The sequence below is a fragment of the Bactrocera dorsalis genome, chromosome 4 (assembly GCF_023373825.1).
Source record: "Bactrocera dorsalis isolate Fly_Bdor chromosome 4, ASM2337382v1, whole genome shotgun sequence".
NCBI lineage: Eukaryota > Metazoa > Arthropoda > Insecta > Diptera > Tephritidae > Bactrocera > Bactrocera dorsalis.
The window spans coordinates 27,743,690-27,770,735 of NC_064306.1; the positions used below are offsets into that span (position 1 = coordinate 27,743,690).

The following is a 27,046-nucleotide window of genomic DNA, read 5'->3' on the forward strand; positions in this document are numbered from 1 at the left end:
TTATTACCGCGTGGCGCACAGCCATTATCGCTGTCATAATGAACGTAATTATAATTTTTGCAATTACTCACACTTTTGTTTATGATGTGTGTGTTGATTTTTAACCGATTTGTTTATATTTCCCTCACTTCGGTTGTCTTTTATGATTACGGTATTATTAATTTGCTTGAGCTCTTGTATGTAGCTGAGTGCGCTGCTATTAAAAAATCAAATCATGCACTCTTGTATTGAAATTTGAGGTGTTTTCTTCATCTTTTTCTGAATTCGGTGGCAACGAAGGGTTCGCAAAATGAGTGAGATATGTATATATAGTATGCAGGTGCTTAGTGAGAAACGTCTACTATGAATTTCTTTATGATATATGCAAAATTTCAGATCGATATCTTCAGAACTGAAGGAATAGTTCACGTATATACAAACAGAAGAAACCGACGTTTCCTTCTGAGTGTCATAACCTTCGTGGCAAGACTATTTTACCTTGTTCGGAGTATAAAATCAAAATGTAGTTACACATCGAAAGGTTATGTTTGCGTTTTTGACAAAACCTATCAAAGTCTACGGGTTTGATGGTTTTGAAAACTAAAAGGCAGTCTTTTGCGTGAAAATTAAATATCGCGATTTATTTTGTCTTTCTTTCCGTAACTTTTCTGTTTCGATATATTTTTTATGAATGTTCAACTGTTATAATTTTATCACACACCCTATAACAACAAATTGAAAATACCGATATGGTAAATAATAATTATTCGATAACATAGCATATTTTTAAATTTGTTTTGTTTCAAATACATTTTGTACGAATAAGCTATCAATCAACATATTTTCTATTATTTTTGTTTCAAATATAACAAAAATGTATAAATGTCGTCCCACCGGCGAGTGGATGAGCTATGATGCTAATATACCAACACCAAAATCTGTTACACATGAAATGCTTGAGGCCGGACGAAAAGCGACATCAAACATACGCATCATCGCCAGAAAGCAACTCAACTTTCAATCCTATCCCATGAACGACTTCCGCTTTGATTTGCTGCACTTCGATAAGCCTAAAGAATTTCAGAGTGTTTCAACCTACAAACGTGACTATGTGGAACCATTGCCATCGAAGTGCAAGCCGAAAAACGTACATGATGTAGAATCACCGGATCCACTTTTCAACCGTAGAACCGTGAACGATTTTGAAATGGTGCCTTGGGTGGATACAAAGTTTATGGACGACAAAGTTTTTAATATCTCAGAGTCACGAAGAAAAATCAACTTCTTTAGGCAATTGCGGAATCGGAGTTTCCAATTTTAAAAAATTTGCAATAAATTGGAATTAAAATGGATTTCTATACATAATAATAATATAATACTACATACACATTTTTGGTAAATATATAAATAAATTTTATATTGATTGAATGAAGTTAATAAAACCTTTCTTGTTTACATACCAGTTATACATATACGTCTAATAGTTGAAGCACAATCCCGTAGCGTATTTCTTACGGAAGCTTGAGTTTTGCAGTGGCGGATATAGGAAACCAATTTTGTACAAGCGTACAAACCACTTTGTATGCTAAGCCACAAACACTAAACACTTTCATTTTGAAAACTAAACCAATGAACTCATTTTACAGTTAGTTGTACATACTCTACAATACTTTTTGACTGTTTAATGCACTTCAAACATATTTAAAATATTATAAAATAGAAATTTATTACATTTTCAAGTTAATTAATCGAATTTTCCAGACTTTCATCCCGCCGTTAAACATTAAAACAACATTCGCGACCCCTACCGGTACAATGGAGACTAGCTGCGTTTCATAAGCACGCAGTGTTGCATGTAAAGTTATCAAATATTCCAATTAGAATTTTAATAGTTAAATATAAATCGCTTGCTTTTGTGCACGTGGTGGGCTTTTAAATTAACAAATTTTTTTGGCCAGAATTGCACATTAATATTTTTCAGCTAAAATATATGCTTTTATTGCAGAAAAATAATTAAAAATTTGAATTAATACTTTCCATTAGCAATACAACATCGGCAATCGTACAGTTTACGAAAGCACTCATCGCAACACTGTTCCCGTCGAGTGGGAAAAGTTTGTTTCGCCAATTGACATTTTCTTTTTGGGAGTTTTGTTCGAAAACTGTAAAATTCTAGTAAGTCGAGTGAAATTTTTTGAACAACTTCAAAAGAGGCAGAATCTTAAAAACATAAACTCAAATAAATTGTGTTTAGAAAGCCCGCTAAAGTACACATTGAAGTGCAGCAGAAAATTTGCTACAAAGAAGTGTGTGAGTGAAACATTAATAACAAGCGACGCCATCGCAAAAGTAAGTGTAGTGGGAAAATTGAAGGAACACAAAAAGAAAATACGCATACATTTTCCATTTCCAAAGACGTGCCGATCCAAAGTGACGCTTTTTACACGGCGCAAGTTTGATTTGTATTGAAAACTTTTGTGTGCTGTTGTGGGTGCTGAAAGCGATAGTGCTCAAGGTAAAGGGTAACCAAAAAAGCGATAGACGCACAAATATCCGTACATAGGAAAATTTGTATTGTCAGCTAGTTGAGTTGCACAAGACGAACCAACAAATAAAACACAAGAGCAAAACAAAAGCAAGTGGAAAGTAAGAGCATCGACAGCATCACACAGCATACGTAGCATTAGTAGACACAACATTTACAGAAATCGAAAGTCATAACCATGAGTTCGGTAAGTACACCTTAAAGCTACAAGTTGATTGTCTTATGCAAATTATATATACAACTTTTATTTTTCATATTTCTATGCTACAGATATCAAATGTGGAAAATCTGTCACCACAGACAATTCGTCAAGTAATGAAGGAAATGCAGCAGATGAGCGAAACACCATTAGAGGGCATCAAAATACAAATAAATGACGCTGATGTAACTGACATTCAAGCGTTAATCGAAGGTCCTGGTAAGTATATGTTCATATGTGCATTGCATACAAACAAATACTAGTTTCGGTGACTCCCTTGCAATGCAATGCATGCTTTTTGTAAAAAAACGTGACAAATAAGAAAAATCAATGCAAACTGCCCTTGATACGCATGTCGTTTGGCCTTGTCGCAAAGTTTCTTGGAATGCGTGCATATGTGATAAATATAGGCTTAAATTTTTTAACGTTTTTCTTTATATAGTTGTAATACTATTTTATATTCGTTGTAGCTGGAACCCCATACGCTGGTGGCGTTTTTCGTGTTAAGCTAACACTCGGAAAAGATTTTCCGCAATCACCGCCAAAAGCCTTTTTCCTTACAAAAATTTTTCATCCAAATGTGGCGGCTAATGGTGAAATTTGCGTAAACACATTAAAGAAGGATTGGAAACCTGATTTGGGTATTAAACATATATTGCTCACCATAAAATGCCTTCTTATTGTACCAAATGCTGAATCTGCGCTAAACGAAGAAGCTGGTAAACTGCTACTGGAGCGTTATGATGATTACTCGCAGCGTGCAAAAATGATGACGGAAATTCATGCGCAGGTTGGTATTTAGCTCGTGTATTAAAACTATGGATATAAAAATCAATTGTTGAAAGACTCTTGGGAAATGTACGCGGGCCTACTACGTATAGATGTGATGATTTTTTTGTTTTAGCGTAAAAAAATGTTTGGATGGCTTTTGTCCTGATCGAGGGAACATCGAACCTGAGTCTCTTAGAAGCGTGTGTTCATACAGCATTTAAAAATATTTCAGTACCGTCCTTTCCCGTGTTGTTAGTCATGTCATAGTATACGATTTTTTGATATTTCAAAACCAATAATCCCTTAAACATATACATACATATAAACATAAAATAGTAATACTTTTCTTCCATTTTATAGCCCGCAAAAGGTGCCGCCAGTGGTGACGCGAAAGATGATGATGGTCCCTCCTCTAAAAAACATGCTGTCGACAAAAAACTGCAGGACAAGAAAAAAGAAAAGCTAATCAAAGAGAAGAAACGTATGTTGAAGCGGTTATGAGGCGGTAGTTGTATATGTATTGAGCCTTTACCAAAGGGCGGTAACACAACAAGTCACCTTAGCGTTCAATTCTTAAAAAAATTAACAAAAGCAAACTAAGCCAAAACATCCAAGAAGCATTAAGTGGCAAATGCAAGTACAGAAGCAACGGCAACAGGAGCAGCATTAGCAATTATAATTAATACCCAATTGCAATAATAATTATAACAACAGAAACATAATAATAATAACAGTGTTAAAGAATGCAGAGGAGAGCAGTACAGCTCTAACCACAGCTCTAACTAACAACACAAAAAATCACTCCACACATGTTATAAAAAAAAAAGAAATCAGTGTGAAACGGTATATTCACTATGTACGCTATTTATACATATGCTACAAGTTTCGTCTGTTGCTGGAATAACAGTAGACATGTGCATTTCTTTTATTTCTTTAATTTGGCACATTTTAAATGGAATGGATTATCATTACAATAGCTTTATGTTTTATTAATGAATTAATTTGGACACGATACCGTAGGCATCACATAAACAAGACACACACATAAGTATATACACTTTTCTTAATTGAGCCATGTTCGATAAATATTTAAATATAATTTTGTGTAATTCTTCTTAGCTTTCTCCTTTGAAATTAGTCAGGATAGTATAATAATTGTTATAAAAGAGAAGAAACTAAATACTATGTAATATAATACTAAGTTTTATTTAGCATTAATTTACCTAATGTATTGTTCTAATTGCATATTTATAAACTCTTAGAAACAAAAAAAAAATAGAGAAAACCAAAACTAATTTTATACTTGTGCGCCTTATGGAAACATGCACACCAGGTGCAAACATATACATATGTATGTATTAGGGTGTTCGTTATGAGCCAAGTTTCTCGACGCTCTCTGATGGTTCAAGAAAGAAAAATTAAATCATTTTAAATTTTGCATATTAATAAAATGAAATAAAAATTAACTTGAAGAAGAACGGACTCGCTAATACATATGTACATATATATATCTTACAGAACGGTTCAATGGCTACACAATTTCATTTATATAGCAAAAGCGCGAAATGTTTAGCATTATGCGTACTCACATACAAAAATATTTATGATTTATGAATGTGTGTAGAAACATACACACAGTTTTTTTTGTATTTTTGTGTGTATGTGCGCTTTGTATTTTGCAGCATTTAAGCGCACTTGTGTTCAAAGCAAAAAAACTGCTAACATTTTCCTTCAAACTCATACTCGCCACAAATCGCCATCCACAACACCCACACACTTATTGCATGCACACGTTGGTTAAATACATACATGCATACATACATACATATTACTTACTACATATAAATATATTGTATTAACCGCTCATGCATTAAAACTGATATACATATACTGAGAGTGAACAAAAAACAAAGCAACAACAATGAGAATCGCCTATCGAACACCTTCCCGTGTACCATTTTTAGCGTGTAGTAGTCTGAAATAAAAGAAAAGCAATTGTGCAAACAAAAAAATGTAAAATGTCAATTATAATGTTCTTATAATTTTGATTCTGATGGACATTGAGTGTTGGAATTTGTTACAATTCATGCATAATGGCTGAGTGATGTAGGAAGTTCGTCGCAGCGGCATGTGGTTATGATTTAATGTCTCGTTTGCGAACTATGTACTTATGTGGGCGTGACAAGGTACGCAACGCACATTGTTTGTAATATTTTTTATGATTTCATTTCTACTTTGGAAATACTAATTTGCATTTTACGTTTTCTTAGCCATTCAATATACGCTTAATTTAAGTGCTTGGTTTTTAAGCATTTTATTTTTTAAGTTTTGGTTTTTAAAATTAAATTAAACTTACTGATGTTACTAAATATAGCCATTTCCGCTTAAGCAAAATTATTTTACTCTTTTGTCGCGCTAATTAACAATTTTATGCTTTTCTTTTTATACCCTTGCAACATGTATGGTGCAGAGTATAATAGTTTAACCTAACAGTTGTTTATATCACCTGTATACACATATAAAAATGAGCAGGATGTCGGGACGAGTTGAAATATGGGTGACTGCTGTCCGTCCGTTCGTTCAAGCTGTAACTTGGGCGCAAATTGAGATATAATGAAACTTGGTACACTTGTTAATCTACAAAAAAGTGAGGACGAGTTCGTAGCTGAGCGCAACCAGGTCACCGCCACGCCCACAAAACGCCCGTAATCGAAAAAATATAAACTACCATAACTAAGTACTAAATTAAGATAAAAACTCTAACTTGGTATAGGTGTTCGCAGTGGCAAGGAAAAACTGTAAGAAAAACGTTTGAAAAAGTGGACGTGGTCCCGCCCTCTAATAAGTTTAACATATGTACATACATATCTCCTAAACTACTAGCGCTACAACAACCAAATTCGCGTAGCGCAAACTCCTAACGACAGTGTGATGGATAAAATCGGATAATAACTCTGCAAACTCCCTATTGTTAAAAACTTCTAAAAGCACAATAAATCAATAAGTAAATAAACCAGAGACATTCAATATCATCCCGAGATGGTAACAAAGGGCATTAATGGAGCCGGTGTGAAACTTGGACAATGGGCATGGCACCTAACTCTTTTTGGTGAAATCACAAAACCCGAGTCCCACTCGACCGATTTCGACTAAATTGAGTGCACTCTTCTCTTATTTCTATGTCAGAGTAAGAAACTAGACGAAATCGGACAACAACCACATCTACTTCCCATATAGCACATTTTTAAATGCAATCTGATTCTTTAACTTTCCAATACACAAATCAAGAAGTAATCAATATAACAGAATAAAACTTTGCACGAATAATGCCTTTAGTGTATGCCACCTTATGAGCAAAAATTTTTCAAATCCAACAAAAACTGCAAGCCACTAGGTACCGAATATTTGGACCCCGCTACCTATAATTTGCTATTGGTCGAAAATAGTTACATTTGAGCAAAAACTTGATCTAGCCCCTATATGACTAATATCAGGATTTTCGAACATCGACTGACTTCACTATATATTATTAGTTTTTCAGTATGTGACATGTTAACAGTTTGTAATATTAGGAAAAAAAGATAAATTTTGGTCGATACTACCCCAACTTCCATATACTACTGGAAGGTGCATTCCAAAGTAAACAGGACCTAAAAAAACTGAACAAATGGTTCTTTCGGCAAAATCAATTTATTTTATTCAAAATAGTTTCCTTCTGCTTCACTATGGGGAGTGGTTAATGGTTAAAAGGTGATTTTTGGTCAAAAGCGTCGATTCGAATGTTGGATTCTGACCAATTTTTGGTCGTCAGTCAATTAATTTTTTTATTAGTCATATTTTTTATCTTCGCTTCTTTAAATTTTTAATAATTCTCGCATGTTTTAAGTCGCTCAGTTTTTGTTTTAGGTGGAAATCCAAGTTCCCATGTCATCTGTCTATCCGCGAATGAAAGTCTGGGTTCAGTCTGTGGGCCCATCGTCTTTTGGATGAGGTTTGCCATAGCTGCCACATTGCAAGTCTTTAGGTTCTCTCTGCTTTTTTCCATCTTACGCGCGAATTCCTACCCCTGGATATCAATAGGCGACATGCTGGCTAGTATATACTTCAGCAGTATCGTTTGATGTCGTTCTGAAAGCACTTATTACTCGGATTGCAGAAAGGCTATACCCCGCTTTTATTGGTCTTGCGTATGATTTTTTGTCCAGTGTCTGTTGGTGCTGCATACAATATCACAGAATTCATTGCTTTTGCTATTAAAAAACGTTGGTAAAACGCACGCAGACGCTATTGGTAATCATTCTTGATAGAGGATTATATATTTTGTTTGCTTTATCCTCAGGTGTTTCTTAAATTTTAATTTGGAATACAATTTTAATCCCAGGTACTTCAGCTCAGGCTGTAATGTATCTCCCACGGTTCGGGGAACACTTCTAGTATACACGCGTTATACTATTTTACAAACAAACTGAGTTTTATAAGCATGCCTCTCTTAAGGGCTCTATTGGGAATGCCATCTAATCCAGACGCTGTGTTATTTTTAATTATTTTAGCTATGGTCAATGTATCATCTTCAGTGATCACCAAAAGTGGTTCGGCATCTTTGTTTCGTGGCTAGCGTATGAGATAAGGTATGATGGCCTGACTATTCTTCTCATAAAGGATGTCTATTAGAGCTGTGGGACTTATTTTTGAACTTTGACATGCAAATTTTGTACGCAGTTCTCTAGAGGTCTGTGTTCTCATCTTTGCTTTTCGAAACTGGATAATAGCTGGCTGCATATGTACATACATACATATTTGGAAATTTCTTTAGTTTCACATAACTAATTATGGTTAACAATAAAATTTTTTTAAATTAAATTATTTATTTTTGTTTTTATTTATTTTACTTTGTTTCACTATTTTTTATGTATGTATATACAATTAGATACCTATACATATGTACAAGTATGTATTATTTTTATTTATTTTTTTTTTACTTTTTTTAAATACTTTTTATATATTTCAGTACATTTTTTTATATATTTTATTTTATTTTCATTTAATTTTCTTTATTGTAATTTTTTTGTTTTCTTTTTATTTTTACATTATTGTTGTTGCTCATATTTTGCTTATTTGTTTGATAATAATTTTATTTGCATATTAAAAATTTTTGTTATTATGTTATGCTCTTTTCTTCGCTTATTTCTTATTTACTTTAGTAGCCAAACACACTTTAAATTGCATTCTAAATAGACTTACTTTGCATTAATATCCATGCATATAAACACATATGTACATACATACAATATGTATATACATACATATATGTATATTGAAATTGCACTCATATTACAAAATATTATTTTGTGTCAAAAGTGAAAATTTACGCGTTGCATTACTTTTCCAATATGTTAATTACCAATGCCGTAATTGTCGCCCCACAGCTGGTCAACGCCAAAGTCAACATTGGCTATTTCTTTCCTAAAGTACATGCACATCTGCATACATGCATACATACTAGGGTGCTCAAAAAAAATTTTCAATTTTTTTTTTCAACTCTTACCAATGAATGAAGGAACGAAGATTCTTATGTTAATTAAATGAATGGGAACCTAAAAAAAAAAATAGCGACCCCTTAGAGTTAAACTATAGCGCTTGGCTTGAGAGAGAATTTTTTGGGTCTAGCACTAACATTTGAAGGGGTAAGAGTTGAAAAAAGAAATTCAAAATTTTTTTTTGATGCACCCTAATACATACTATACACAGACTTGCAGTCATTTATGCATACATCAATGAATATGTAAGTATTAATTATGCGAATTGCTTGTCAGAAAAACTAAAAAAAAACTATAAAAACAACAACAATTTTTACACACTATATGTGGGTTTACACATATTGTGTCATTTTTTATGTGTTTCTATTATTACTTTTTTTTTTTAATTTCTTTATGTAGGCTCACAAAAGCGTAGCAACTACAACACTTGACTTGCAACAGCGTCACCATGTCACTCAGCAATTCTTTGCAGCGCTGACTTTTCATATGTTAATAGGCGGGGCGTGCGGGACTCGCGCCACAATGGATTAGAATCGTTAGTTTGCGACTTTTTGCGAAAAAAACATACATATGTACATACATACACATATTGAAGTCAGTATAAATTGACTCGCGCCCAATGCAACAAAAATTAATGATATGCAAACATACATGCATACATACATACACACTTATGTGTGTGTCATATCATCAAAGCAGACTTTTGAGGTGAGAAGGAAGTACGCTGCAAACTTGTCACACACACATACACACTTTTACATTGAGTTTAAAATACCTGGCATTGTGCTTTAAACTCATTATGTAACAAAAGAACTTTTTGGGAAGAGAAATATACAGCATTAATAAAAATTAAAGAAAAAAAGAACAAGCAAAAACGTTTACTTCGGCTGCGCCGATGCTATAAAAACCCTCACCAGTTTATTTCTTATAGCAAAAAGGGTTATAAAAAGATCTTTATCTTGATTTTCATTGCAGATTGATTGGTCGATTTGTATCGCAGCCAGATGCTATAGTGTTCCGATCTTGAAAATTTCTTCAGATATTTTGTCCCTGCCTTGAACAATAAAACTGGTAAAATTTAACTTTTTTGTTTTATGAAGTTTATAAAATGTTGCTTACTAATTTGACTTTGTTGTTTTCAAATCTACCCTCAGTTTCTAGTAGATTTAGTTTTAGTGATACAGGTAACTCTTGAAATATCGTTACTCGGCCATTGCAAGGGTTTTGTAAGCCTTGGATACCAAATTTTGTATGTGATGGTTGCGTAATATTATTGCGTTTATGGATTAATAAAAAATGATCAACTTTAAAGTTCGAAAGTCCTACGATTTGACGTGAACTCACTAGTCATCACGGTGATTGTTATATGAGTATACATGTGTGTTGTGAGTATTACTGGAATAAACCTCAAAGTCGTACCAAATACACTTACCCTGATTAAAATTCAGCTATTAGGCCAATCCCAAATACTAGCAAAGGACCTGTGGCGGATACGCAACTTTATCAAACTTCAAATTTTACACCACAAGTTCGCTCAGACAATGATAATGAGGACAGCAACTTTTTTCTCCAGAGTAGGAGAACCTCGACTATTCAAACAAAATAACCTAGAGGAGTTGTTAACAGATCTTGGTCATTCAAAGAAAGTATCAGAACTACTTGCTTCACGAATGCCGCTAGCGCAGCTGCCGAAAAGAAGGAAGAAGTCAAAAAGGAGGAGTCGGAGTCAGAGGACAACGATTTGGATTTCGATCTCTTCGACTTAACAGATCAATACTAAAGTCGACGATTTCACAATTTAAAGTAAGACATCTCAAAACTTCAGAGACTAAAGTATCAGTTTACCGTACACGAAGAAAGCATCTGCTGCCTTTTTTACGATGATTTTGCATTTTGCAAAAATATTCAAGGTTTTATGGCTGAAATGGGGTTAACAAACTGTGATCCAAGAAATTGCCGTCTATTTATAGATTCGTCGAAACGCAGTCTTCAGTGTGAGCTCTTACATAACATAATGGAAGTAAAATGGCCTGTACTTTCAACAAAAGCTAAAGAGGAATATCTCACGGTAACCTTGGTTATAGAGAAAATAAAATTTATGAAACATAACTGACTGATATGCGTGGATCTTAAAATGGTAAATTTTCTTTTGCGTCAACAAGAAAAATATACCAAATATACCCCTATTTCATGTGCTTATGGTGTAACCGAGCCAAGACAGAACACTATACTAAAAATGCTTCACCTTTGAGAGTAAATTTAGTACAGGGTAGTGTGAAAGTGATAAAAGGCTCTATCTTCATATAAAGTTTGTAGATCTGATAAAACAGTTGTTAAAAGCTGTAAACAAGGGTTGGTAATGTTTTAATAATTATATATCACTAAAATATTTTCGTAATTGAGCACAGAAAAAATTAAAGCTGGTATTTAGAAGGTCCTTAAATAAGGGATCTAATAAAGGACCAACATTTTACTAATTGTATGCCAGATAAGGAGAAATCTGCATGTTTAGAATTTATTTGGATTGAACAAAAGTTCTTTGGAAATAAAAAGACTCCAAACTATATTCAACACATTGATAACAAATATCGGCATTTCCGTCAAATGAGCACCCTCCAGGAAGGAGGACTTGTGCAAAATCTCAGATCGACATCTCATAACATACTCTGTTCAGGGTACAAAACCCATTTTAAATGTGTAACTATTTTTCTACATCCTAAAGTGTTATTTATATACTTTTCGGCAACTAAAAAAATTCGTATTTAATTTTTGTTTATTTTCTCTGACAATTATGCCTTCTTTCTTCAACAAGCTCAAAACAATCAAGTTGATATATCCAAATTTTATCGCAACAAGCAATTATTTTGAAAGCAACAATCAAAAAACAGCATTGAATGAATGGAAGAAAGCCAACAAGAAAGCAAGTTGAGAAAATTTCAATTCACGTTCTTTCAAGATCAACTTGCCCATCCAATCAAGTAACCACACAGCTAACGCAAAAAAATTACTCTGCACCTACCGACTTTCATACAAACGTACAAATGAGTAATTACTCAGCATTGCGTCGCGCTCACACAAAATAGTCAAAATCTTTCAAACTCGCTTTTGTAATATTTTTCGCTCCTTGATTTGCCATATTTGAAAAACACGCTGCCACAGTGAAGATCAGCCAACACACACAGCAGTGGCGTGGCCGGAAATGCCGCATTCGAGAGGGGCTAGCAGGCGGGTGACAAGGTACTTTTCAATTTTTTCTCTTTTTAGTAGATATCGCTTAGATTTAAAGAAATATTTTGAAATTCTGTAGAAATTAGTACTTTATCTATAAACAAGAAGTGCCGCATGATGTTGAATTAGGAAAGAACTACAGAATACGTTTCGTCGACAGTTGGAATATTTCAAATCTCACAGTGGTATTTCGACAGCCAACATTGTATAATCGTGACTTATAGTCACGAATAAATCATGTTGATTTTTATTGTATGTAAGAGTACCAATAAAACTGGTGGCATCTATCGAGTACTCATAAAGCTTTTCTCTTGCTTATAAATTCCAACCAAAATGACACTTTGTCTTCACCTCTTTCATAGTAACTACTACTCGTGTAGTCAGCAAACCTGATGCCAGAACCTGTTTCGCCGTGTCGTGGTGACCTATCAGACTTATTGCTTTCTTTTCAATCTAAAACACAGCAACTGAGTTCAACCCAAGTCTACCATAAGCAAAAAAATATATTTTGTAATTTTTGCCGCCGTTTGGAACAATGAATTGAACTTGTTGAACGGTCAATTTGTCGATTAAAAATCAAGGTGTACCTAAGGTGCCATTAAGTGTGTAAGCCCCAGAAGGAATAATGACCTTATAAAGTATATACAAATGATCATCATGGCGGGCGGAGTCGTTTTGGACAAGGCTGTCTGTCCGTATGTATACAAATTAGACCTTCAGTTTTCGAGATATCGATCTAAAATTTTTCACCCGTCCATTTTTTCCCAAGAAGATCCTTAGCTTTCGAAACCGTCGATATAGGATCACTATTGGTAAGATATATCTGTCTACAAACTGATTGACGAAAATCGAACCCTTGCATGTAAAACCTGTGAAGAGTTTTTTCCTTCTTGCTTTCTAATCGTAATAGATGCTGTTTCTTCCATCGGGATCTGCACTTTGATTTAAGCTACAGATCCCCAGGCCATATTAGGTTTGAGAATGATCGGAAAGTTGCTTACATTGTCTAGTTTGTAGTAATGTATTCGTAGAATTTTGTTTGAACTAAAACCCACTGACCTCACTTTTTATGTTGACTAGTCTAATAGATTGATGTAGACAGCGCTTTACGTTTTGACGCCAATTGGAGGTTTCAAGTGTAGCTAGGTTCTTCTCTATCTGGTCTTTCCAACGGAGTGGAGGTCTTCCTATTCCTCTGCTTCAACAGGCGGGTACCTTAAGAGCTGGAGTGTTTTCTTCCATCCGAACAACAGGACCTAGTCAGCGCTGCCGCTGAAGAAAACAGCCTCGGATGAGTTTGTCTATACAGATAAACATTTTAGATGAGATACTAGTTTAAGGCCCGAATGGAATGGAAGGAAAGGTTCAAGCTTACTTCAATGAGCAGTATGTAATGGTACCTTGCTTGTCTTAACCCACTAGAGTTCGTTGGTAGAACTGCTTCGCCTTATCATAGTAACTTGGTGAATCAACTCCGTATGATTGAAAGTCGTTGGTCATGCTCCGAATTGATCCAAAAATTTCCACAAAATTAAGTCCAGCAGGTGGCGCAAATGTTCGTATTTAGACTATTTGAAGAATCCACATATTTTTGCATTGAAAATTCCCACTTTTTCGAATCGGGAATATAACCGCACATTGGCGCTTTCGTGTATCAGCCGTATTGCAGCACCCAATCGCCGGACGCCAGTGTTTTGCTTGACGCACCGTGTGTTGGCGTTTTAACGTTGTTATTCTTAATGTTGTTGTTTTTAATATTATTGGCATTGCCGCTATTGTTGTTGTTGCGACGGTTAAGGCTGAAAGTAAAAACAAAACGATATTCATATGGCGTCGCTGTCGCCGTTTCAAAGTGATTTTGGAGGAAAGCTTTGCGCATGTGTGTGTGTGTTCGCATTCATATTTGTGTGTATATATGAGCGAGCGCTTGAATAGCTGGATGAAGCACAGCACTGAGGCGGTGGGAAATGCGTGACGTGCGGTGTGCTTGGCCGACGACTGGTAGTGGACGACGTCAGTCAAAGCTCAGGCATACCTCTGCGTGTGTGTGTGTGCTTGTGTATATTGTGACAGCAATATACTCCGATGGACCGCAACACCGCAAATTGTTTGCGCTTGAAAATCGTAAGCAGGTAGATCGACAGATCAGTTGTGACGCGATACTTGTACGAACTGCACGAAACCACAGCGTATCTCAGCGAATACGATCAGTCGTTGTGTTGTTGCTGTTGTCGCCGCCGGTGGAGATCCATATACGAATTAGTTGGTCGAATCGATATCGAATTTACGGTGTGTTGTTGTGTGGTTTTTGTTGTTAGTATATTAAATATATAAATTAGTTGTTAATACACATGTAGTTTTTGTTTTTGCGTGATTTTTTGTTGTCACCTCACAAGCGATGATTAGCCATTCTCGCGCGAATCTTACAAAGTGCTAAATCTAATTGGAACGGATTGGCGATTTTTGTGCATTTTGTTGTTGTAAAAAACATTAGCAATAATCGTTGTTTGTTTGTTGGTTTTAAGATGTAATGTGATCGCCAAGCTATTTATTGAATTGCTTTAACGATTTATTGATTGATCGGATGTGATGAATCGGATTTCTACTGTCATATATTTGCGTCTCATAAATGCTGTGATTTTTTTAAAGTGGTGGATTTGATAAAATAAACTTAAAAAAAAAAATCAGTGAAAATAAACTGTAAAATCAAATTATATTAAAATATCTTGCAGAAAACCAAAAAAGTTTAAGTTAAGAAAAAAATTATGACAAAGAATGGAAAGAAAAATAATAAAAAAAGTGTATTAGAAATAAATTATATTAACCAATATACAACATTCATATATTTTATATAAATTAATTCAAAATCAAACTTAATAAACTTCGATAACATAAATGAGTAAAATTTCTGCAAAAATAATCAAAATTAAGTTAAATTTATTATTTAAAAGTTAATTATAATTAATATTTAGTTTTATTAAATTTGTTAATATGATTAATTAAACATTTTTTTATTAATTAAGTAAAAAATAATTAATCTGATGTTTATTTCATTTATTCGATTTAATTAAAAGCAGCAAAAATGAATCATAATTAATTTTTATTAACTATTAAAATTAAATTAAATCTAATTTTTATAATTAGTTAATTATAATTAACATATTTAAATAAGAAAAAAATTATCTAAATTATTAATTTAAAAAAATAAATTAATTAAATATTAATTAAAAAATTAATTTTAATTAATTACATTTTATTAATTAAAAAAAAAAATAAATTAAATATTAATTAAAAAATTAATTATAATTATTAATTTTCTTAATTAAAGTTTAAGGTAAATTTTTTATTTAAAAGTTAATCATAATTAAAGTTTATTTACATTAAATTTATAAAAATGCTTAATTTAACACTTTTTTTATTAATTAAAGCAAATTGAAAATAATTTAGCTAATGATGCCCATGTATTCGATGTAATTGAACATCAACAAAAATTTAACATAATCAATTTTTATTAACTACTAAAATTAAATTAAATTTATTTTTTTAATTAATTAATTACAATTAAGATCTAGAATTTAATAAAAATTTAACTGAAATTACTAATTAATAAAAATTTGTTATACTTCATTAACTAATAGATTTGAACTAAAATAAATTATAATATAGAATATGCAAAAAATATTTATAATCTCTAAATATGTAATTGAAATATATTTGTTCCAAAAAAATAATTAAATAAACGAACAGATTTATACTTTTACAAATTAAAAAAAAAAAAAAAAATATTTTAAATGTGTACAAAAATTGCTTATAAGTAAAATAAAAATTAGTTAAATTAAAAAAAAATTAAAAATTAAAATCGAAAAAAATAAAAAAAAATTAATAAGTCAAAGCATAAATTTAGTTATAATTAAAAAATCAACGAACAGGTTTCATTATAATCAATTTTTAAATAATAAAGTTAAATTAAAATTTACTTAAAAATTAAAATAATAGATAATAACTATTAGTTAAAATTTTTTTATTAATTAAGTATAACAAATTTTGGCTAATTAATATTTTAATATGTTAATTATTTCAGGAATAAAATTCTCTCTGAATTTTTTTCACTTTAATTATTAAAAATAAATTAAATTAATTAAAATTATTATATGTTATAACTATTATTAAAATCTCTAATTATTAGGTAATTTTTATTTAATTAATTAAATATAACAAATTTTTATTTAATTAATATTTTGCATTAACATTTTTATACGTTAATTATATATTTAATTATAAATTAATTCAAAATTTAATTTAATTAAATTTTAAGGGCTAATAAAAATAAATTGTGATGAATTTTTCATGCTTTTTAATTACATCGAATAATTGGCACAAGAAATTTCATTAAATTACAATTAAATTGCGATGCGATTATTAACCAATTCCATTAACAATACACAGTATACAATGCGCAAGTAATCACTCCAGTTTGCAAAGTCGAGTACAATTAAAGCATTATAATTACTATGTCAAAAGGCATGCAACGATCTTATGTAAGCAGTTATATGACAACAGTGAAAAAAAAAAACATGAGCACTTATTATATTTTTTTAATTTTTCACTTAAACCAACAACATTTCGGTGTGCTTATAGTGCACTGCTTTGACGGATGAGTAATGAGTCAAGAATGAAAAAAACAACACACAATCGAACAGCAAACCTCACGAACTTAGTCAAACGGCAAACTGCAGATCGAATCGAAATCGAATCGTCGCGATCGACTTGTTTAACTTGAGCGCTTGCACGCGCCCGAGAGAGCGCTGGAAAAAAGTGAAACCAATTAACGCGATTTTTTCGCATCATTGCCTCCGCCGACCGCACGCCGCGCCGCAAAGTGCAGCACAACAAGTGGAACGCTGTCGCCAAATACAGGCAACGATGCGCGTGTGTTGCTGAGCGATGCGGTGTGGGGCGTGGTATGGCGTACTAAGTGTAACGGCGGCCCTTTGAGCGCGCACCTGTGTAAACGAGCATCAGCTATTATTGGCGTTTTATTTTGCATTACAATTTGTGACCATTTTTTTTGTTGTTCTAATGTTTTGTTGCAATGTTGCTAGTACAATGCGGGCAGTTTATTGACTGGCGGTTGCGCCGAAGCGTGAAAATTACAATTTTTCCAAACATCTGTTCGTCTGGCAGCGATACTCGCTTGTAACTCGCTGCAATACAAAAACAACAAACAAACAAAAATCCAAATTACCGCACTCAATTTGAATAACATGTTTGGTTTTGGAAAATATTCGCACCAAAGTGGTCCGCGCAGCGCATGCCTGATGCAAAGAAATTTAAATTGAATCGAAAAAATGGAAAAATGCACAAATTCGTAAATTAAATTGCATGCGCCAATGTGAGAAAAACTAAAACAGCTCGGCGCGCTGCTTGCTTGCTCCCAGCGCAAGCCAGATATCGAGTGGCCGCTGATTGCGGCTGTCGTCATCGTTACAAACCTGCTTCCAGCGCGCATGCGCAAATCCAATACGCGCAAGCTTTAGTGGCTCACAACAATTACGCTGCTTATTTACGCGCGCACGCTCAACTCACTTAACGCGCTGCGTAACGGTGTAATGCGCCGCCAGCGCTTGAGTGACGAAGTTCAGCACACAATTAAGTGAAAAAACGAAGAACGCTGAAGCCAGTGCGACGCAGTCATTAAATTGCAAATTGGCGCGGGTGAGCGCCGCCACTAACATTGCCGGCAGCCCACATATGCGCTTGCGCATGCGCCGCCAACACGCGGTACGTCAATTCGTTGCGTGCGGTGCGCGCATTAGTATGGTTGGCTCGTGTGGTCAGCGACGGTAGCTTGTTGCCCACTGATTGACTAGCTGCCTGATTGGCAGTTTATGCGAGTCAGTTGTTAAGCTTTTTTTCTTCTGCGTGGTTTTTATTGTTGCTTTTCGCTTGTGTGCCAAATCGAGTTCGTTTCTTTTGTCTTTTGATTGTCGACCCAATTTTCTACGCTTACAACGGGATAGCCGATGATCGTTTCCTTTTCGAGCGTTGATTGCGTTTTTTTCGATTGTTTGACTGTCATTCATACAACTCGACAACTCAAAGCAAGTTTTGTGTTCATTCATTTATTAGTTGGGCGCTTAAGTTTGAGTTAAGTGTATTTTCCTCCAACTTTTTTAGTTGCTTGTGATTTATTATACTCTTGCAACATGTTGCTACAGAGTGTAACAGTTTTGTTCATCGTATTACCTGAACCTAAACGAGATAGATATAAGGTTATATATATATACATACATAATCGAACAACTGCCACGCCCACAAAATCTATGAAATACCATAACAAGCACTAAATTAAGATATAAATATTTTATTTGGCAGAGGGGATCGCAGCAGCAAGGGACACCGGTGGGCAAAAAATATAAAAAAATTGGTCATGGCACCACCCTATAATGTAAATAAAAGGTGGTTCCAAAGTAAACAGGACTTGTTGAATCTAGCGCCCCTGGTGGCGCCATCTATATGTCGACTGGTGCGTTAGTCTGCTATCTTTATCGATTGTCTTCATGGCATTTTCATCGATTGGAAGTGAAGTTATTGCGTTTTAAGTGTCAGTATGTTTGTGTTATCGGTGCGAAAATGAGCTTCGAACAAAACTTTATTTTCAAATTGGTAAGACTTTTACAAAAATGTTTCAATTGATGAAACAAGTTTATGGCGACGATTGCCTATCCCATAGCAGAGTGCACGAGTGGTTTCAACGTTTTCAAAGTGGTCGTGAGGACATAAATGACGATCAACATCAATCCCAATCAAAATCCGTGTTCCCCGGAAATTCCATAGAAACTGTGCTTGAATTCATCAAAAATCAGCCGAAATCATCATTGAAATTCATGGAAATGGAATTGAACGTCTCCAAAACATCGATTTATCGCATTTTTACCGAACATTTGGGCTTAGGAAAGGTATGTGTACGGTTTGTTCCGCACAAATTGATTGACGACCAAAAATTGTTCAGAATCCAACATTCAAAGGACGATTATTTGACCAAAAAATCACATATTAACCATTAACCACTACCCGTATTCACCTGATATGACACCATGTGACTTCTTCCTTTTCAGAAAAACGCATTTGCCTATTAAAAGAAAGCGTTATGCAGACGTAGAGGCTATTCAAAAAGCTTGCACCGGCATACTAGTGGCCATACCGGCCAAAGAGCTAAAACACTCGTTCGACATGCTTTTGGACCGTGCAAAAAGCTGTATTGAATAAAATAAATTGATTTACGAAAAATTCATTTATTCTTTTTTTTCTGCTTAAAGTCCTGTTTACTTAGGAACCACCTTGAAGTAGTATATGGGATGAGTAAAAATAGATAAAATCGGGTTGATACTACTCCAACTGCATATAACGATTTTGTTTTTCTAATATACCTTATTTCAGTCAGTGTATGAGTTATGTATAGTATATGTATATATAAAATTGCTTAGATTACGATCCTCTGGTTGATGTCTTACACCTTAAGTTATTTCGCCTGGCTTGCAAGAGTATAAAATGTTCGGTTAAACCGAACTTAGCCCTTCCTTACTGGTTATGCTTATATTTTTAGAGTTTGCTTGTTGTTAGTTTTTAATATTATTATTTTGCGCCTATGCTGTATACATTTTTTGTTGCTTTTTAGTGCTTTAGTATGTAATCGGTAGCAGAGTGGGCGTAACGCGCTTAGCTTAGTGAATTCGTTTCAGTGCGAGCTTGTTTTAGCGCTCCTTTTTCATTTGCTAATAATTTGTTGCGGTTAGAATATGGTTTCATTTAGTTTTGTTGTTGTTGTGTTGTACTTATTTACAACTTTATGTATATTTCTTAAAAGCTATTAAAACTGCTGGAGGCAATTCTAAAAGGTGCCTCCAAAGCGTCACGATCCCAGAGCATATATTGTTTTGACTTGAAACTTATATATAGGTCACCAAGCGCCTAGGCTTTCAGCAATTTATCCGGCTATCCGCTTCCAAAGCTGAATAAGTGCTGAAAACCAAAAGGTCTGAAATTTTTGATATAGAGCTGAAGGTACATTTTTAACAACTTTTTTCCAGGATTTAATTAAACTTTGGGTATTTTTCTAGTGCTCTCTGAGGCAAATTATGGGGTAGGTATTTTTATATTTCGACACAAAATTAAAATTTTAATGTGAATTATTGATGGAATGACCATGTATTGTCATAATATACATTTCAAGAAAAGATATTGTACCGTTTTTAAAAACTTTCCTTTTAATATGTGCTCAAAGAAAATTATATATTGGAGATAAGTCATGACGACCACTTCCCCCTCTATCTTTAAACTTTCACACTAATTTTCTAAAATCGTTCTATTTGTTTCTCATTCTGATATACGTTAGAATACTGTTGGTTGCAGATTTAGATGGACTATTATGACTATATTTATATATGGTATTGAAAAACCACTTGTTTCTATAGCTGTCTCAGTAAAAACAGTCACAGGTGCATGGTTGTGTGCGTGGGTGCTTATGTAATTGCGACGATTCATTTGTAAATAATTTTCTAACTGAACCTGAAATGTCAAAACAACTTTAGTTTTAACTAGTTTTGTTGTTGTAATTACTTTTTAATAGCAATAATAACACCAATGCGATCGCTTACCTGGAACTTTGCTCCAGTTGATTTGTAACAGGTACATACCATATAAACTTACATTTCGATGCTGTTAGTGATTGAAAAATTTCAATTGAAGATATTATAATTGCTATGCATCAACTTTTCTAACATTTTTAGATATAAAGGGTGGCACAATAAGAATATTGAATTAGGGAAATAATATTTTTAAGATATAGCACTGTGTTTCAGTATAGGGGATCGCAGAAGCAAGAGGCACCTGTAAAATGGCCGCGAACTCGCATTTTAAATGGTTAAATGTAGATATTGTCCAAACCACTCTACTCAACCGAACTTGCTGATTTAAAGTCTTTTCTGCACCCGCTGTGAAAATGAGTTATCAAAAAATAACCACGCTCAATACTCACCTATGTTGAAAACTACCAAAGTGCGATAACTCACTGAATAAATAAGTCCTTCGCATTAAATTTCAAAACCAGGATGCCAAGTAAGGGATTTGTTGGAGCCGGTGTAAAAATTAGATGAAATTCGATATCTCGGGAACTATTTGATCAATTTCAACCAAATTTAGTGTGTTAGGTTATCCTATTATTTACATATATTTTATTATCTACTTCCCATATAACAAACTTCGAAGTTCCATCGAATTCTTTCACTTTACAGTGTACAAATCCATCATCAATAAAGTTATTCGAGTAAAACTTTGCACAAATAGTGTCCTCTACGTATTTAAGCTCAAAAATTATCAAACTCTAAATTTTATTTTTTTTTGTCAAAAATGGCTAAAATCGATTCAAAGCTTCACATATATAGTATATAACAAAAATATCTTCGAACTTCCGATTCACTTTATACCGCATCTGTAGCTCAATATCGTTTTTATATTATAGATAAAAAGAAAGTGATTTAAAGAAACGAATATCTTGTTTTCGAATTTTGTATATGAAAAACTGAGGTCTATGAATTTCAAAAAATACATTCTTTGCTTATATGTATGTATTCACATAAATGAATGTACATAGTACATACACATATTTTAACAAATTCTCTAAAAATTTGAAGATGAACTGGCAAATAGTTTCAAATATGGGTTTATTTGCAAAGTTTTGAAGCTTACTGTATTTTGTCAGCCTATTTAAGGGGTTACATGGGATTCCTCAGGTAAAAAGCAGCCTTTTTCAAAAAAATCCTTCTCATATAAAAAAAAAATGAAGTATTTTATTAGAATTTTTATTGTGACAATCATACACTATTAACAAAGAAATTCCGAAATTTTTGTAGAAGCATATTTTAAACTCGGCCATTGACGCCATTTCCGGTGACCCCTCGGGAAAGAGATATGAAAGGATAACACCTTAAATTATCATCCAAAGTGAAAAAATATGTGTTTTTTAGTTAAAACCATAACTTAGAACTTTAACGAAGGAAAAAAACTGAAATTTAGATTTTTAGCAGATATTTTTTACAAAAAAAGTGTTACAAATAGCTGTTATCGAAAAAAAATCCTTCGTCCAAGTCTTTAAGAATTGTATCTCAAAAATCGGTTGAGTAGTTCTCCAGAAATCTTGCCCACCGACTTCAAAAACACAGTTTAGAGAAAAATACGTTTAAAGCTGCCGCACTTAAGCCCAGCTAGCCTCGAGCGTACACGTTCTCAAGGCTATATCTCCGTAACTATTACTCGGATTAACTTGAAAATTTAGTAAAGTATTTAAGAGGTGTTATAGAATTTAGTAAGACCACAAAAAAATCGTTTTTTTTTAACCCGTAAACCTCAGTAATCCTTAAGGAATTATGTATATCCATTTGGGAATTTCAGAATATATATTGTATTTTTTTGCTTATTTTATTGAATGTGTACACATATGTATTTGAAAATATTCTCCGAAAATATGAAGTTGATACGGCAAATACTAGTTTCGGATATAGGTTTGTAAGGGTTTTTTGTGTTGAGGCTTACTGTATTTTGCCAGCCTATTTCAGTTTAAAAAACCCGGGCATAGCCACAGCCATCACACATTCTTTAAGATAGATCTGGGAATTCTTGTCTACTTACAAATATCTTATACTCGTATATGATTGCATTTTACGGTCAATAATATGTACGGAACCATAATTAAAGTTAAACCAGTGCACCACTGTACCCAAAAAAACTAATATTGTGGCATTTCTTTGATAAGTGGCACATATGCGATGCTTACACATTGGGAACAAGTTTAGCAGAATTTTATTACTTTTATATATTGTATCGGTATTGAAGGTGAAGAAAAAGGAATCGAGCCTGCCAACTTTCACTACATCCAGCTCCAGGCTTTACTTGGTGATTCTGTTGCCGATCTAATCCTATATAAATCGATGAATCATTTCAAACTTCTAATTATTGGATGGTGAGTGGAAATAACCCAAATTTAAAAGACCACTGGTGATGGCAGGGAATAACGCAGGTAGCTTTCCCAATCAATTTTATAGGTACACCATCAGAATCACTAATTTATGGAAAGAAGGAGAAGAGTTTGTCCTTCTTATGCTGAGCTCTATAATAAATTAGAAAAATCTAAATAATTTTTTGTTTTCAACAGACTCTCTGTTGAAACTCGTTCGCTCCTATGATCGACAAGCTATTTTTGCGTGCTATAATATTTACAAAAACAAAATAAATCTAAATAATTCGTAAATTTTCGAAAAGTATTTTTAGACTCACAGTACTCATATATGGACAGTCATACATATATACGCGCACACAAAATGCCTTCTAAGGCCGACTCAACGCACTTTTCCTTAGAAAACGCCCACTTGCACGCAAATAGCTCACAAATATTATATACATATATTTAGAGTATGTATATATTCCGTCATGATTAAATAACAATAGGGCTGCCACAGCTGTTCGCTGATTTATTCCATACGTGGCGCGGCGTGCGCGACGGTCGCTCCCAACTGTCAATATCAATGCCATTTATGGGACGCATAGGCGACTTCCATTTCCATATGCATTTGGAATACCTATTTACATACATACACCTGTACATACATGTGCATATGTAAGTGTATGCAAGCGCCGATTGACTCGATTGACGGCCAACCGCTGACGGTGGTGCCAGTGCCAATGCCGGTTGTGGATTGTTGGTGAGACAGACGTGATTGTCATTTCCACTGTTGATGTTTTGTGACTAAAGTTGACTACTTGTTTGTCTGTATATGCGCATGCCACATATACATACATACATATGTTTATGCGGGTATTCATGTAATGACCTTGATTTTAATGCGGTTGTTTTAATGCGTTTTAATGCGCACGCGTACCGTAGTTGGTTCAATAAAGCATCAATGGACTTGTTTATTAGCTCGTATTACATTACAAATCGTAAATTAGTATGCCGAATGAATGAGCGTAAATCTGGGTATATATGTATATCTATTAATATACATATCTACATGCTTACTTGAAACTTTTTGTCGTGTCTGATTGACTTATCGTTATCTAAAAGCGCTCACCGCCTTGTTGCTAACAAGCATACTCGCATTACTCACTTGTTCATGAATGAAAATAATTCCACTAAAAAGATCGAAATAAAACAAAAGTAAGCGTGTTTGGGCTACACAGGCAGTTCAAACACCTCCCAGTGCATTAATAATTCATTAGGCTAATGAGCTTAATAATGAAATAACTAAAGCCAAATATACTTGCAATTGAATGTACTGTTTGTGCTGGAATGTGATTGTGGAATGCCAATTTCAACAAATTTTTATTATTTTAAATATTACTTTTTATTTAAATATATATTATTTTGAATTACTATTTATCAATGGTGGACAGTTTAAGGGGGTATTCTAGTCTAGAGGCTCGAGTTTTGAGCTTTTTTCAACAATTAATAAAAAAAATATTATAAGGAGTTTTGAGAAAAACGCTTTTAAAGTTTTACGTTATACGATACTCGCTCAACCGGTCTAGTTGCCATGTCACTAAAATGGCTATAACTTTGAAAATAATTTGAGATTTGGATTTTTTAAGTTTCTAGGCTAGAATACCATCTTAAGTTACCCATCAACATATAACAGCTCAGTCTTCAGTCAAAGGATAAATTCGGGTGAAACCGAACATTTTATACTCTTGCAACTGCCAAGAATCAAAGTCAGGAAAATGCCTTAAGATGTAAAACGTTAACCAGACATTCGGAATCCTGTTATGAGTAAAACAAGCTTTTTAATTTTCATTAAGATATCTCAAATATTGGCTGATATATCCAGCATAAAGCCACCCGGAAGTTCGTAAAACTTTTATATTAGGTATATGGGGGTTCAGGGAAGTATTGACCCGATTCAACCCATTTTTGATACACACAGTTATTATTATCAGGAGAGAATTCTCTCTACATTTCAATTGTATATCCAATACATTGACCGAGATTTTCGGTCAAAAGTCAACTGGGGGTTTGAAAAGTTTTAGTTGGATTTGGGCATTTTTGGTTAAAAGGCCGCATACCTTAAAGGAATTATTATGGCACAGTTTTATCAAGTAGAATAATATACAAGAAGTAGGCGTGGTTTCAGTCCGATTTCTCTCATTTGTGACAAAAGTATGTGCGAATAATACCAAAGTTAGTCGTAGTCGATCGGTCGGGTTACGTGATATGTGATTTCATTAAAATTGTTTACCAATCCTACAATTTTTAAACCGGCTCCCATAAAGCCCTCTAATACCATATCGGGGGTATAATTAAACCACAAATGGGCACCATTGAGAAGATGATTTTCGATGAATGTGAATTTGTAGATTTTTGAAGCGTTGTACCATATTGAAACTTGATCTGACGAAAAGCAAACTTTACTGAACAAAATTTTACACAAACATGGCCGCCAGGAGGTGTCAAAATCATGTATTTTCTATCGGTATGTGATGTACTTAGTGCATATGGATGTATATAAGTCCTGAGAGAACTCAAAAGTTTGAAATGTTTTAATTAACAAAATAATAATAATTTTGTTTAAGAGATATTTCTAGAAACATAAAAGCTTTACATTTACCATTTTTCGTTTGTTCATTTTTATACCCTGAACAGGATGTATTAAGTTTGTTACACCCGTCGGAGACCCCATGAAATATACATGGTTGAATATATAGTGAAAGATCTGCTGACGAATTGAGTTGATTTTAGCCATGTACATCTGTATGCATTTAAGCGAACTAGTTTTGGAAATATTACCGCCAATATCGAACCTCTTTAGGTTATAGCTGCCAAACAAATGAACCCATTATAATCAAATCGTTATATGGAAAGCTTTTTTATTTACTTTATTTGACAAGATATCTGGCATTAATTATTCTTAAAAATCTCCAAAGAAATTTTAGAAAATGGACCAGTATATAAGTATATGCTATAGTGATTCGATCTCAAACATTTATTCGGAGATTATAGCGTTGCTTTAAACAATACCACAATATCTACTGCCATACCAACTGATCAAAATCAAATCTTTATATGGAAACATTTCCTCTATTTGTGAAGGGTATTATTGTTTGTTTTTGTATATATTTATTTTGATAAAAAATAATGAAATTAATGCCATCAGACTTCGTCATAAAATTTATGGTTGTTATGAGTAAATCCACAATTTGCAAAAGAAAGAAAAAATATTTACAACATACCATACGCACGTATGTACATATGTAAATACATACAAATACAAATCAGACATGAGGCTGATATTTTCTTGTCATTTGGAATTTTTTCCTCACTTCAGCAAACATCGATTAGTCTGAATAGCGCAGAGTTCAAAAACCCATTAACAAAAAAGGCAACATAAATAACAAAAAAATGAAATAAAATAAAAATTAAACAAATATGAATTCCAGAAATTATAAAAATGATGAAAAAAGCAATATACAAAAATTCAAAAATCAAAAAAATAAAAAATCGCAGGAAATAAAAGAAATAACTTTGATTTGTGTCTGACAATAAGTGTGAAGAATCGATGGAAATCAATTGGGTATTTATGTAAATAGGCAAACGAAACACATGCATGAATATCTGTATTCATTCGTGTTTCACATTTTTCTTATACATACATACATACTCGTAGTATTTTATATAGAGTGTATATTTGTATGCATATAGACTACTCTTTATATGGCTTTGGTCACGGTTGTGTATGTGTG

General features: G+C 33.5%; 3 protein-coding genes across 4 annotated transcripts in view; all 3 read left to right on the plus strand.

Annotated features, from left to right (window-relative positions):
* Positions 1-382: 382 nt before the first annotated feature.
* LOC105224978 (uncharacterized) lies at positions 383-1,603 on the plus strand. Its single transcript, XM_011203258.4, has one exon. It carries the CDS (start codon positions 854-856, stop codon positions 1,298-1,300), a length of 447 nt encoding a protein of 148 aa, XP_011201560.1. The 5' UTR covers positions 383-853; the 3' UTR covers positions 1,301-1,603.
* Positions 1,604-1,997: 394 nt separating this feature from the next.
* LOC105224979 (ubiquitin-conjugating enzyme E2 S) lies at positions 1,998-5,519 on the plus strand. Its single transcript, XM_011203261.4, has 5 exons — positions 1,998-2,328; positions 2,395-2,711; positions 2,795-2,942; positions 3,194-3,513; positions 3,855-5,519. Exons 2-5 carry the CDS (start codon positions 2,703-2,705, stop codon positions 3,993-3,995), a joined length of 618 nt encoding a protein of 205 aa, XP_011201563.1. The 5' UTR covers positions 1,998-2,328; positions 2,395-2,702; the 3' UTR covers positions 3,996-5,519.
* Positions 5,520-14,388: 8,869 nt separating this feature from the next.
* The window catches only part of LOC105224980 (uncharacterized), a 99,034-nt gene continuing 86,376 nt past the window's right edge, over positions 14,389-27,046 (plus strand). The window contains exon 1 of one of the 2 annotated variants that reach the window (XM_019989780.3): positions 14,389-14,548. The gene's annotated coding sequence lies outside the window, so the exon portion shown is untranslated. Of the gene's footprint in view, positions 14,573-27,046 lie in introns of both variants that reach the window. The other variant, XM_019989781.3, reaches the window with a different exon arrangement.